The sequence below is a fragment of the Chamaea fasciata genome, unplaced genomic scaffold (genome assembly GCF_029207755.1).
Source record: "Chamaea fasciata isolate MVZ Bird 193981 ecotype frontalis unplaced genomic scaffold, bChaFas1.0.hap1 SCAF_4, whole genome shotgun sequence".
NCBI classification, from domain to species: domain Eukaryota; kingdom Metazoa; phylum Chordata; class Aves; order Passeriformes; family Sylviidae; genus Chamaea; species Chamaea fasciata.
The window spans coordinates 1,454,545-1,467,545 of NW_027094089.1; the positions used below are offsets into that span (position 1 = coordinate 1,454,545).

Consider the following 13,001-nt stretch of genomic DNA (forward strand, 5'->3'; position numbering starts at 1 on the left):
TTTTGTGTGTTCCTTCATAGTGTTTATCAAACTCAAATTGTTTTCCCCCAGATAATGTTCTCATTCATCGTGTTTTCCCCTGCATCCTCTCAGCTTATTTCCATTCTCTTTTCTCTGGCATGATTACTTGTTTTTTCCTCTTAACAAAGGACTACCCAGACACGTATCTGGCTGTTATTTAGGTGTCACTGCCTTGTTTATCCCTCATGCATCTAGAACATGACCAAACTTTTAAGTCTTCCTGCCTTAAAAGTTAGAATCTTTGCAAAAATGCACCACATTTAATTTCTCTTCTGAGAAGGAACGTGAGGTAACTACCTAGAATTACCCACAGTAAAGTGAGGGCTGTGCCTACATTCCCGTCCCCTTTGCAGGCATGATTTCAGTCTCACGCTGTTGGTACCAAGTTTTTAGCTGCCACTTTCCTTTTTACTGATGGTTATAATTATTTCAATTGGAATAAACCAAAAAAAGAAAAAAAAAAATAGGTGAGGGAGGACTGATACACGTCGATGTTGACAAAAGCATTGTCTGAGCCCTGTTTTGTAAAGGAATATTGTGGTAATTTTAAATGTGAGTGCCACACTGTATTTGTCAGTTTTAAGCAACAGGAAACTTCTAACTCCTCCCCTTTAAATGTACTGTTCAATAGATTGAAGCATGTCTACGTTTCACAAATCAATATTTGACTTTACTTTTCATATAACAGCTAATCCAGTAAAAAAAAAAAGGTTTTAAAAAGCTGCTGAGGATGGTGTGTTAGTCCTTGCCTTGGCCACACACATTCAGCATTTCAGCTGTGTTCAGCTGCTCTGAAAGTAATACACAGGGTGATAAACTGCAACAACAAAATGTTAGTGTAACTTTATTTATACCTGCCTTGATACCATGTCTGCATGCAGTGGGGCTGTAGTTTGATACTGATGATACAAAGCAACAAAACCACATGGCATTTTATCAGCATTTCTCCACTATCTCATCCAAATGCTGACCTTGGATTTATGCATGTTTTTTCCTTTGTTTTGAAAACTTTTAAACCCTTAGGAATGATTCAATCTCTAATTATAGGAGCAGACAGTTTCTCCTGATACGTGTGTGCAGTACAGGGATTCAGTGCCACTTCTCTGTCTTTTACGGAGATCGGTCTTCTTATGAATTCTTTTTTGTGTAGTCAGTTGTGAGTAAAAATCTTCACTGTATCTCCTGTTTTTCTTCATGGGGGTCCCAGATTTTGCACCTGCAATGTGGTAGCTGAAGTACAGATGGTCGATTCTGTCCATCGGCTCTTAAAAACGTTAAATTTAATTACTGTGCAATAACCTCTGAACCTTTTCATTGTTTGAAGCTGACCACTAGCAGAGTCTCCAACCTATTACAAGGTGGTTAGCAAGGCTTTCTGTTTCAATTAGCTGTATGCCTGCAGTTTAAGCTGAACACTTTTTATTGAAAAGACATTTAGTGTTTGAAAAGTAGTTGAGTGGTTTGTTACCTTTCTGGTAACTGGATAGATCTCGCTTCAGAATCGTAATATTTCTGTGAAAGTCAGGTAGTCTCTACTTTAGAATAGTGTCTTGGTCACTAACTCACTCTGTTGCACTGGGGGCAGAAGTATGCCAGTGCTCAGCTCTTAAAAATACACCATAATACAGAATATTCTGCAGTAAATCTGAGTTGATAGGCAAGCACCATTCCCCAGGTGAGTTAGGTCTGGATTTTTCTTCAGATTCCAGCTGAAGCAGTTATTTCTATTTTTGTCTAATATTTTTCATTACATACCCTTCACAACACCTACCTGGGATGCTGTTTCATAGCACAATAACTAGGTAACTAGGCAGAGGAGCAACCTGCATTTTGAAAATAGAGATTATTTCTGTCATAGAAGGCTGTGTTCCCATTGACAGCAATCAACTCTGTGAGGGTTCCTGCCATCATTGTTAGCTGCACTACAATGCTAATTTAGGTGGCAAAGTCATTAAAAAATAGGATATACTCACATTCAGAAAAAAAAAAAAACCTGTTACCTTCACTGTCAGGCATCATTGCTAAAGAAGGAATTTTACTGGATTGCATGCACGAGATATTCCTCTTCAAACAAGAGCTCCAACAAGCTTCCACTTAAATCTGCCTTGTACGTGTAGAAGACAAGTGTTGGGGATTACCAGACTGAGGTGTGGGAGTAATGATGGGATCTCATTTCTCCATGGTCCTCAGTGTCACAAAAGAAATGGAGGAGCAGGTTAGGGAAATTGTGCTGCCTCCTGCAGGGCCTCATCTAGGACAGGGATTTGGGACATGGGATGGAGAGATGGGACAAGGGGGAATGGCTTCCCTGTGCCAGAGGGCAGAGATAGGTGGGATTCTGGGAATGAATTGCTGGCTGTGAGGGTGGGGAGGCCCTGGGACAGGGTGCCCAGAGCAGCTGTGGCTGCCCCTGGATCCCTGGCAGTGTCCCAGGCCAGGCTGGACGGGGCTTGGAGCAGCCTGGGACAGTGGAAGGTGTCCCTGCCCATGGCAGGAGTGGCACTGGGTGAGCTTTAAGGTCCCTTCGAACCCAAGCCACTCTGAGGTTCTGTGATCTACACTTATAGGAAGAAATGTACCTTGCTTTACATTGGAAGCAGCCAGAGCAAAGTGGTAGCAAGGAATTTTGCTCTTTATGAGTCTAAAGCAGATAATGAAAACTCCTGTGTTCTCTTCTGCCTTGGTGAGAGCATACATCTGCCACGTGACAATTTGTACAGTGCTGCTTAACAGTAGAAAATAACTGTGCGCACATTGAATGACAGGCCAACAAAATGCTGTTGTAAGTGCTGCCTTTTTATGAAGAACTTAAGTGCCTTGTGATAACTCAGAAAATGAACTTCGTGGGCAGTCAGCAAAAGGAAGTGTCGGTGGTTTCATTGTTCATACCCAGCAGAAAATCTCAAGCTGGTTTAGTATGGTTCACGTTTTTGCCAGACCTATGAAGTCTCACAGTCCAGTGTTTGATGTGATGGAGACAACCTAAATGATACAAACAAGGTAGAAGTGCTCCTTTTTTTTACCCTATTCCAAGGTAGGACAGACAGCTCTGCAGTTGGAATAACCGTATTGGAGGTATCCTGGTGTGGGGCTCAAGGAGGGAAATCCAGACAGCTGGCAGGAGTTCACATGCCAGCTTGTTCAGCTTAGGAAGTTTGAGTTGTCAAATGCACTGACAAAATGAAAAGCTCTACAAGTTTATATTGCTGTGAAGGCTTAGTGCACTACAAAAGGAGATTCCTGTTTTCATTTATTACAAGTGTTCTTCAATGCCAAGAAAATAATCTTAAGAAATAGTCAAAGGGGAGAAGTCTGGTAACAGTGACAGATATTCAAGGTGCAGTGATGTTCAGTGCAGTCGGTTTTCCTTCTCCTGCCTTTGCTTTTCTCTTTCATCCACTGTTTTTTTATTACTCTGTTATTTTTTCTCTCTTTTCCCTATCCCTCCTTCCTGCACAGGGGCTCAACAGAAAATATAATAAATTAATTATATGCTGAAGTGCTTTTACTTAGAATAGGAAGGGTTGAAAAGATTGTGTTCACTTAACCCTTATGAATCTGGCTGATTACAATACGGTAATGTTTTATGTCATGGCTCCTGTTGGGAGAATCAAGCTGTGAGGCTGAGTACCAGAATGATGCATTTCAGTTAAAATTTTGGTGATTGCTGGGGAAAAGGGATTCCTTTCCAGACACATGGATGCCAGATTTGCTCACCGTAGAGACATTGCCAACTAATAGCTTTATTAGTAATAATCACCTGCGCACTGCCTTTATTGCTCAATCTTTTACAATGGGAAAGGGCACACTGACCTTTTACTCCTTTCCTCAAGGCGCAAGACCTGAATGTGATTGAGGAGGTGATCCGAATGATGCTGGAGATCATCAACTCCTGCCTGACCAACTCCCTCCATCACAACCCCAACCTGGTGTACGCTCTGCTCTACAAGCGGGATCTGTTCGAGCAGTTCCGGACTCACCCCTCCTTCCAGGACATCATGCAAAATATAGACCTGGTGAGTGGGACGTGGCTTCAAAGACGGTTACACTTGGTTATGTGATCTCTTTTTGCTCTTGAGGAGTGAAAAATATTCATCACCGCTTCTCAGTTGGTTTTAAAATGTTGAATTTTTCTTGACTGTTTCCTGGGCCTGCACTGTGGTGACTTCCGGGCAGCGCAGAAACTGGGAGTGGTTTGGGTTAGAAGGTTTATTTAACGATCCTTTCCACACACCTTTGACTCAGGAGAATCAGAGGGCTTTTGAGATGCCTCTGGTAAAGAATTCCCAAGCTGTGACGCATCTTTCACCCCCTAAAGGGAGGACAATGTCGGCTTCTCTTGACTGCCCCTTGTTAGAAACCTGCCTTTCTGGGGAACAAAAGCTAATTTTCATCATCAAAAGATCCTTTTTCTTTTCTCTTACTCCTATCACCAGCCTATTAATGATATTATAGGGAATTACTTTTAAGTAAGTAAAGAGCAGGCATTCAGTTATTCCCTGTCTCTATCTAAATGTGTGTTGTTTTCACCTGCCAAGTGTTTTCTTCACAGCAACCTTCCCCTTGTGTAAGGAAACATTTTAGAAGAAAATAGCTGTGGGTAAGAAGCTGTTGCCAGTGTGACTCTCCCTGGAGTATGACTTTGGGAAACAGTTGTTAATTGTTTCTGCATCTGATAGTAGTTTTAATGTTCATGTGGAGAGCCTGAGCTTCTGCTAGAAAAACTTGAACCATTACAAATGTTTCTCTGTCTTCCAGTCAATATTTGCAGAGCTGAGCAATGTTTGAAGCCACACTATAACCACTGGGTGCAAAATATTGGAAAGGAGGACTGAGCAGGGTGCTAAGTCTCTGGATGCAGTGAATAACATATTATTGTGTCTAACAATTTGCAGAGTTTCTGGTTTGATTTGCTTTTGATTGCAGGAGATTTCCAGACACATGCCCATAAAGGAAAGTAATTGTAACTGTTGAACTGAAATCCTGCTCAGTACCTATTCCTTCCTCTTCTGCTCTCTCTTCACGTTTTCTGGTCGTGCAAGAGTTTGGTGAGTGGAGGACTTGCAGCTCAAAACTCTCTAAACTTTCAGCAGCTGCAGACTACAGGCAGCAGTGATTAGAGCAAGATGTCTTAAAGTTGTATAAAGAGGATATGGTGCACTGAAGATAACGGTTGTCTACATTCCTGGCTGAGATAGGGACCTTCTCTGGTTACTTGCCCACATCCAGGATTACTGGTGGTGGCCAGATTCTTCTGCTTGAAGACCTGTGCCTCCCACAGACAGCAGCACGTCCTTTCCTTTGTAACAGTTAAATGTAGGTTTTCCTCAACAATTTAAACAATTCCTCCCCAAAACTATTTAATATTGGGTTACAGCATAATGCCAGTTACATTCAGAAACTATTTAAAGCTTTCCAAGGGAGCATGTTGAATTTTTAAATAGCTCCTTTGTTAGAGAAGCGAGGACGTCAAAAAAAGAATTTTTTAATTTTTTTTTTTTTTTTAAATGTACCTGTCACCATCTGGCAAGTGGTAAGAGCTGTCAGGCTTGTAGATCTGAATAAAAGATGAGATTCATCTGACTCCTTGTCTACCCTGTCACGTCCTGCACTTCATACACAGTTTTGGCAGCACCATACAGAACAAGTCTTTGTCTTGTGTGCTACAGCCAGAATGTTCTAACTGGTCTTGCTGTCCCTTGAAACAGTGGCAAGTTGTGTTAGTTTTCCTGTACACATTGCAGGGAACTTGTCTAGGAACCATGTGGGCAGCATCTGAAAAGAACCAAACGAGTTTCTGTCTCCAAGAACTTAGCAGACTTTCCTCTGCAGTGGTGGAGCTGGGTGCTCCATCCTCACAGCTGTATGGGACACTGTGGATGTCTGAAATGTAGCTGTGCTCTAAAAGGAGCCAGAAAAAAAAAAGAAATCTTAAAGATCAAGCTCAGTAAATTTCTGAACTGGATGTTGCTGAAAGCTGGGAGGATGTACTCATGGGAAGGATCTCCCTATTCTTGACCTGCTCTTATATTCGTATTTTAGCATCCATCCCAGCCTGCTTTCAGATACAATAGTATCTGAAATACTGAAATAGAGCTGGGCAGGCTTTTCAAGTGACCAAGGCTGGTTGTTCAGGAGAGGATGGATCCACCAACTTCCTGTGTATTGAGGAGCTGTGTCGGCTTTCAGGCTGTTGTGATCAATGAAATTTTGTGGCCCAGATTGCGACTTTTGGTAGTGCCAAGAGTGGTGAAGAGAAATTAACTTTCTGAAGCTCCCCAGGTATGTCTGCAGGGGGCTCTGCTACATCCTGACTCCATCTCTTGGTACTTTCTCTGATCATAAACAGCAAAGCATGAATGGGTTATCTGCACCCATGCTGCCGTGGAACCAGGAGTGTAATTTTTGACAATGTCATTTAGTGACAGGACAAGGGGCAGTGGCTTCCCACTGCCAAAGGGCAGGGTTAGATGGGATATTGGGAAGGAATTCTTGGCTGGGAGAGTGGCCAGGTGAGGCACTGGCGCAGGGTGCACACATAAGCTGTGCCTGCCCCATCCCTGGAAGTGTTCCAGGCCAGGTTGCATGGGGCATGCAGCAACCTGGTCTAGTGGAAGCTGCGTTGGGATTGGACTAGATGGCCTTCGAAGGTCCCTTCCAAACCATTCTGGAATTCTGTGATTCCAATCATCTAGATAGCTCTAGAGATTCGCGGGAGCAGTAGCTGCCTGTTACACACTGTGTCACTCTGGCATCCCTCTGCTCCAGCAGATTCTGCCCACTAGTTGATGAAAGACTCTCCGACTGTAAACTGTAGTCCAGATTTGTATTTCATGGTGAAATACTAACAGACAGTGTGATAATGTTTAATGCTGCAGAAATCAGACCAAAACACAGAGCATATAAAGTCCGTAATGAGTTTTGGACACCAGAACAGTTGCCACTTTGCCTTGTCAACAATGTATAAGATAGATATGACATATAAAGACTTAAATGCTTATTATTTTTGCTCCGTTGGATGTAATGTACTCATCAACCGAAAGGAAGCATGGAAGAGGTGAAAAGGCTAAAAATTTGATGAAGAATTAATTGGAGAATGTACTGGGGATGTAATAACGAGTAGTCGATGGTGCAAATCGAAAAAGGCATCTGCTGCAATTCTGTGTGCATACAAAGAATAACCCAGAGGTGTCCTCTAAGCCTAATCATGCTGGTGACATCTTACCTGGATTACTCTGGGTTTAGGTTGAAAAAGACTTCCAAGACCACGGAGTCCACCCATTCCCCAGCACTGCCCAGGCCACCAGTGACCCATGTCCCCTAGTGCCACATCCACACGGCTTTTAAACTCTTCCACAGACTCCACGACTGCCCTGGGCAGCTGTGCCAGGGCTGGACAGCCCTTTCCATGGAGGAGTTTTGCCCAATATCCAACCTGCCCCTCCCCTGGCCCAGCCTGAGGCCGTTCCCTCCCCTCCTGTCCCTGTTCCCTGGGAGCAGAGCCCGACCCCCCCGGCTGTCCCCTCCTGTCAGGGAGCTGTGCAGAGCCACCAGGTCCCCCCTGAGCCTCCTTTTCTCCAGGCTCAGCCCCTTTCCCAGCTCCCTCAGCCTCTCCTGGGGCTCCAGCCCCTTCCCCAGCTCCCTTCCCTGCCCTGGACACGCTCCAACCCCTCGGTGTCTCTCCTGTCCTGAGGGGTCCAGAGCTGTCCCCAGCACTGGAGGTGCCTCAGCAGTGCCAGCCCAGGGGACAGGCCCTGCCCTGGGGCTGTGTCACACCACGGCTGGGACAGCCCAGGGGTCACTGCCCACCTGGGCACCCCTGGGCTCACGCTCAGCTGGCACAATGAAAGAAATTCCAGGTAGAAATAAGAGCTGTGGAAAGCAGAACCTCTGAAGGTGCTGATTTGCCAAAGGAAGGGTTAAGTGATGTGGTATTTTTCAAATAAAATGTTGCTGTGAAGGGAAATGGAGTAATCTCTTTCACATACTTGTGGGTTCTCCGGTCATAAAGAAAGACTTTTCCAAGGTTAGGAATAACGAAGCACTGTGGTAGGTTTTCCGGGCCCTCTGGATAGCAGAGGTTTGGCAGCATGGCACTGGGGCAGAGGACAGAGCAGCACAGGTAGGTGTGGGGATGCAGCCCCACCAGAGCTCAGACCAGAGCAGGAATTGCCCAGGTTTCCTTCAGTACAGACCTGGCCACAGTAACTCCGGGCTGTTCCTCTGGATTTGGACCATTCCGTTTACTCTGGTGATACTCATCATTGAGGCAAAAATAGGTGAATGTATAAGGGTCATCAGTGTATCAACCGCTTTTTATTGGAAACTACTTATTTGCCTCTGTATTTTAAAAAATAATCTAAAAATCACCACTGCCAGCTGATTGGGAAGATATGGGAACCTTTAATGCCGTACAGAAGAAACTGAAGTCAAAATACCTTCTGCTTCCTATTACTTCACTTTTCATTTTGGAAAGCCATTTTAGTAGGAGATAGTGCATCTTGTTTAGCTAAAACAGGATATTCTTCTTCTGAATTGTGAACAAAGAGGAATGCTATGGTTCCCCTTCTGGCCTTGTGCAGAAATATTTCAGCTGGGAGCCGTCTATATGCCTCCACTTCAGAGGTGGTCCATAATTTGGTCAGGCACCTCAGATATGTCAGGAATTTGGTGGAGACTCTTCGCTTATCATTCCTCAAGATGTGTTTGGTTCATGGCCACGGTGAGAACTCCTTGGCTTTCACTGCTCTCATATTTCCTACAAGCGAGCAACTGATACCAGGTGGTGGAGCAGGCCTAACTAGGAGCTGCTAGAATTTTTGTTTGCAAAATAGTCAGATAGACATCAGGAGATTGGGAGCAATGGCTTAGTGATGCAAAGGACTCAATGGATGCAATTTCCTACAAGGAATTTAATTCTTCAAAGACATTTCCCTGCCAGGTTTTAAAATCAATCAAGTTGGCTTTGCTCTGGCACAGCAACCCCTTTTCTAAGACCTTCTGGACTTAGGAACTAAGTTTTTATGGCTTTCCTTAGAATGTCCTTAGAAAAACCTTGATCCTGCTGATTACCAGAGCCCAGCTAAATACTCTAAGCATTTGGGGCTTTGGTGAGTTTGAGTTGGGGTTTTTTTGGTTGTTGTTTGGTTTTTTTTGAGGGGGAGGTCTTTTTGCCTGTTTTTTTCCTCCTCATTCCAACACCCTAGGAGTGAAGACCAGAATACCTGGAAAAGCTCGTGTGTCCTTGAACACGCTCCTTATTTCGTTCATTCATTCCGAAAAATACAGTACTTCAAGTTTGCTGATTAACCTCTTGTGTTTCTCCTGCTATTGAATCACCTGAAGCTGTTTCACACCTTCTTAAATCAGTGAGGGTTGGCTTTGCCTCCCGTTTGCTCCAGGTATGACTACTGGATACCAAATGTAGCTGTGATTTATGTTTCCCTACGGAAGCTACTTAGTTGAAGTGCTAATCCTGCGGTACTTTACAGCAAGAGGTTTGTTTTCTTCTTTTCTTCTCCATTCAGTGTGCCATCAATACACCATAGTACTCTTCCAGTGGTGAACGTGGCTGGAAATAAAATACTCAAAGTGTTCATTTCAATCACTTTCAAAGTGAAACAAAATTGACAAAAGCAGGTTCAAAACTTACTCATTTTGTGCCAAGTGATTTATTTTTTCTTCTGCCTTGCAGAACTGACCTTTGCATTTGCAGGCAGAGGAGGCAGCAACGTGTTGTACTGTTATTTTTAGCTGGAGGAGAAGGAGAGGAGCTGTCATGTTCATTAGGCAGCTGCACTGCCTGGGCTGCTGCAGGCCTCATGGCACTTCAGCATCTGCTGACAGAATCCAAGTGGAGAAAACATCTTGCCCTTGATAGCTCTGCTGTTGGCATGCTGTAAAGGGAAATATTTTGTTACTTCAGCCTTGGAGCCCAATTGAAAACAATTGTTGGGTGAAATAACAGACACTGTGTTTGTTCCCTCACAATCTTGAAAATAATCTCCAAAACCTAAAATATTGCCTTTAAATGAAAAATGTTTCTAAATCATTCTAATCTTGTAGTACTTTTAATCTCTGGCAATACCTCGTAAGTTTACTGTCTAGAAAAACAAAGGAGAAGAAAGTATGAATTTCTCATGGAAAATTGATCTCTAGGAAGAAATTCTCACTGTGGGGATGAGGAGGCCTTAGCACAGGTTTCCCAGAGCAGCTGTGGCTGTCCCTGCGTCCCTGGCAGTGTCCAAGGCCAGGCTGGCTGGGGCTGGGAGCCACCTGGGATAGTGGAAGTTGTCCCTGCCCGTGGCAGGGCTGGCACTGGATGAGCTTTGAGGTTCCTTCCCAACCAAACCATTCCACGAGTCTATGATTAAAACCAGTTTTGGAAATCAATACTAAAAAAAAAAAACCAAAAACCTATCACTCTATTTTTGTACAGAAGTATTAATGGTATTTTAATACAAACCCTGGCAAGTCCTGAGCTGGAGGTGGCCAAGCCAGGTCCCCTGTGCCCATCGTACCACACGTCTGGGTACCTTACACAGCCAGGATTAGACCCTGCACAGGGCAAGGCTCTCCATACACCCACCGTTTCATCTGGACAGGGATCAGATATTCCTGGTGGGGGGTTGTATAATCCTGGATTAGATGTGCCTTTTAGTCTCTGTTAGTATTGAAGCCAGACTGGAGAGAGAGCTCTTAGGATGGGTTATGTTCCTTCATGGGGAGGCCTTCCAGTGCTCCGCCTGACTAGGAAAAGAGTAATTCACAGCAGCTTGTGGAGTTTCTCCTTGCTCTTCCTTTTAAGCAGTCTTTGCAGTTGTTTTCTATTATAATTAAGGAGAAAATTAATTTTCAGAGTTTCAGGAAGAGACCATCTCTCAGACTTGTTTATTTGCACTAAGATCTGGGGTTTTTCTATTCATAAAGTCATATGCTCAGTTGGTTTTAAAACATCCTAAAACCTGAAACTCATTTAATACTTTCCACCCAGTTTATTTTTTTCTGGTTCATTTTACTTTCAATGGGGCAAGGAGTGGAAATCTGTTAATTTTCATTTTTAAATTCACCTCTGTTACTTAAGTGTAGAAGATAATTAAAGCTCTTTCAAAGAAAAAGGCTACTGTTCCTTAATATGATGTTGAACTTTTATACTTTTATATCTGACTAGATTAGTAGGAAAAGAGTTAGACCCTCTGCTACAGAGGTTGGAGCTTGGGCATGAGGGATGTAATACTGGGTGCTTTTTGGTTTTATTCCTGATCTGGAGCTAATAAGAAAACGCCTTCTTTAGGATCTCCTCTGTATAATTCATCTTCTTTTATTTTTGCTTTTCTGTTTTCTTACTTCATTGGGATGCTAATGGGTACCTCACTGGGATATTGTGCTCTCAGGGTCCATACTTCATTTCTATATTGTTTGAAGTAGTAAGGCAAATAACTCCTGGAGATAAAAACCATTATTAAAGTAGATATTTTTAATTTTAGTCATCAACTACACATCAAAAATAGCCATTCTGAGTTCTCTAAAATGCTGACATAGCCTGAAAATACTGGAAGCCTGTCTTGCTTTTGTTCTCTTGAAATATAACCCAAAGAAGATTAGTACCTTTACCACAAAAACATAAGTCTTTTAAAAACATGTTAAGATTGAAGGGTTTGACTTCCCAAAATAGGAAACGTCAGAATTGAGGGAGTATCTGTGAGCTTCATTCAGTTTTTTTTACATGTTTGGATTATGATGGTACTTTATCCTTTTGGTTAAAAGCTAAATATTAAGTTTTGCTTTTGTTGTGGTTTAGCAGAACTTGAGCTAACAAGGCAGTGCCGCTGGGATAGATTCTCTGCAGGAGCCTGCCCTTGGCGAGGATGGGTTTCACCAGTGATTACTGACAACAGAGGAGTGTTGAAATGCAGGAAGATGGTTTTTTCTTTCAAAGTCTGTGGGCAACTTGCTTGTTCCTCTGCGAGCTGTGTATCCTCCACCAGCAATTTGTCCCAAACTCTCTGCCAAAACCATGTCAGCCTCACTCAGAGGTCCTCACGCTCTTTGCACAAGCTGCTTCTTGCTGTTTTACTCTGTTGTTTCTGGTTCCTCCCTCCACCTCCTTTGCTTATGAACTCAGCACACCTTCCTAGTCCTGGTTTTTTTCCTAAGGATCAGAGATCACAGTGCTCCACCAGGTCCTTATCTCTAAGAATGCGAAAGCCTACCTGCAGCATCTGCCAGAGGCAGTGAAATTCTCCCTTTCCGCTCAAGTATGGAGGTAATCATAGGCACAGCACAGATGATTAAACCTGAATTTTCTCTTGATTGATTGCTGTACTTCTGTTGTTAAAAACAAAATAAAACAGGCAAAAAAACCCCCAAAAAAACCCAACTGAGCCAAACACCAGAATCCCATGACAATCCCAAAAAACAACTTCCAGCAGCTTTTAGTCTGCCTCTGTCTCATTCACTTGGTGCAAGAGTTTCTAGAGATCCCAGCAAATCTTCCAGCTCAAAACAAGGGCTGGGCTTTCTGTGGGGGAAGTCGCAAACAGGAACAACAAATTTGAATCTCACAGTAATCAAGCCATCAGCTGTCTTTGTTTTATGAACAGCAGCTGAGCTGGGAGGCATAATTAGGGTAATGGTTTCTGGCTCCAGCTGTGTCTCACTACAGAACAAAGAGAGCTCAGCAGAGATTTTGTAGTGTAATACACTTTTCCCCCCTTCTACTTGGGAGAATTGTCAGAGATTACTCGATGGACTGGGACTGTGATTCGGATACAAGTGAACATCAGTATTTTTCCACAGAGTGTGTCGAAAGCTCACAGGATTTTGCAGAACCAACCACCAGCGTTATGCTTGCCTCCTGCCCAGGGCTGGCCAGGTGCTCTGGTGTAGACGGGCTCTCCCAAGTGCCTCTTGTGGTACTTCCAGAGAGTTCTAAGTAGGTGTTGAAATTTTCCCCCAGACTCTTTTTTCCCGTTTTGAGT

The 13,001-nt window shown here is 43.5% G+C and overlaps 1 protein-coding gene across 3 annotated transcripts in view; it reads left to right on the top strand.

Annotated features, from left to right (window-relative positions):
- DYM (dymeclin) overlaps positions 1-13,001 on the top strand; it is a 210,797-nt gene that overhangs the window by 162,757 nt on the left and 35,039 nt on the right. For all 3 annotated transcript variants that reach the window (XM_066180700.1, XM_066180703.1, XM_066180704.1), the window contains one exon: positions 3,855-4,037. In XM_066180700.1, the coding sequence (XP_066036797.1) occupies positions 3,855-4,037 (183 nt within the window). The remainder of the gene's footprint in view (positions 1-3,854; positions 4,038-13,001) is intronic.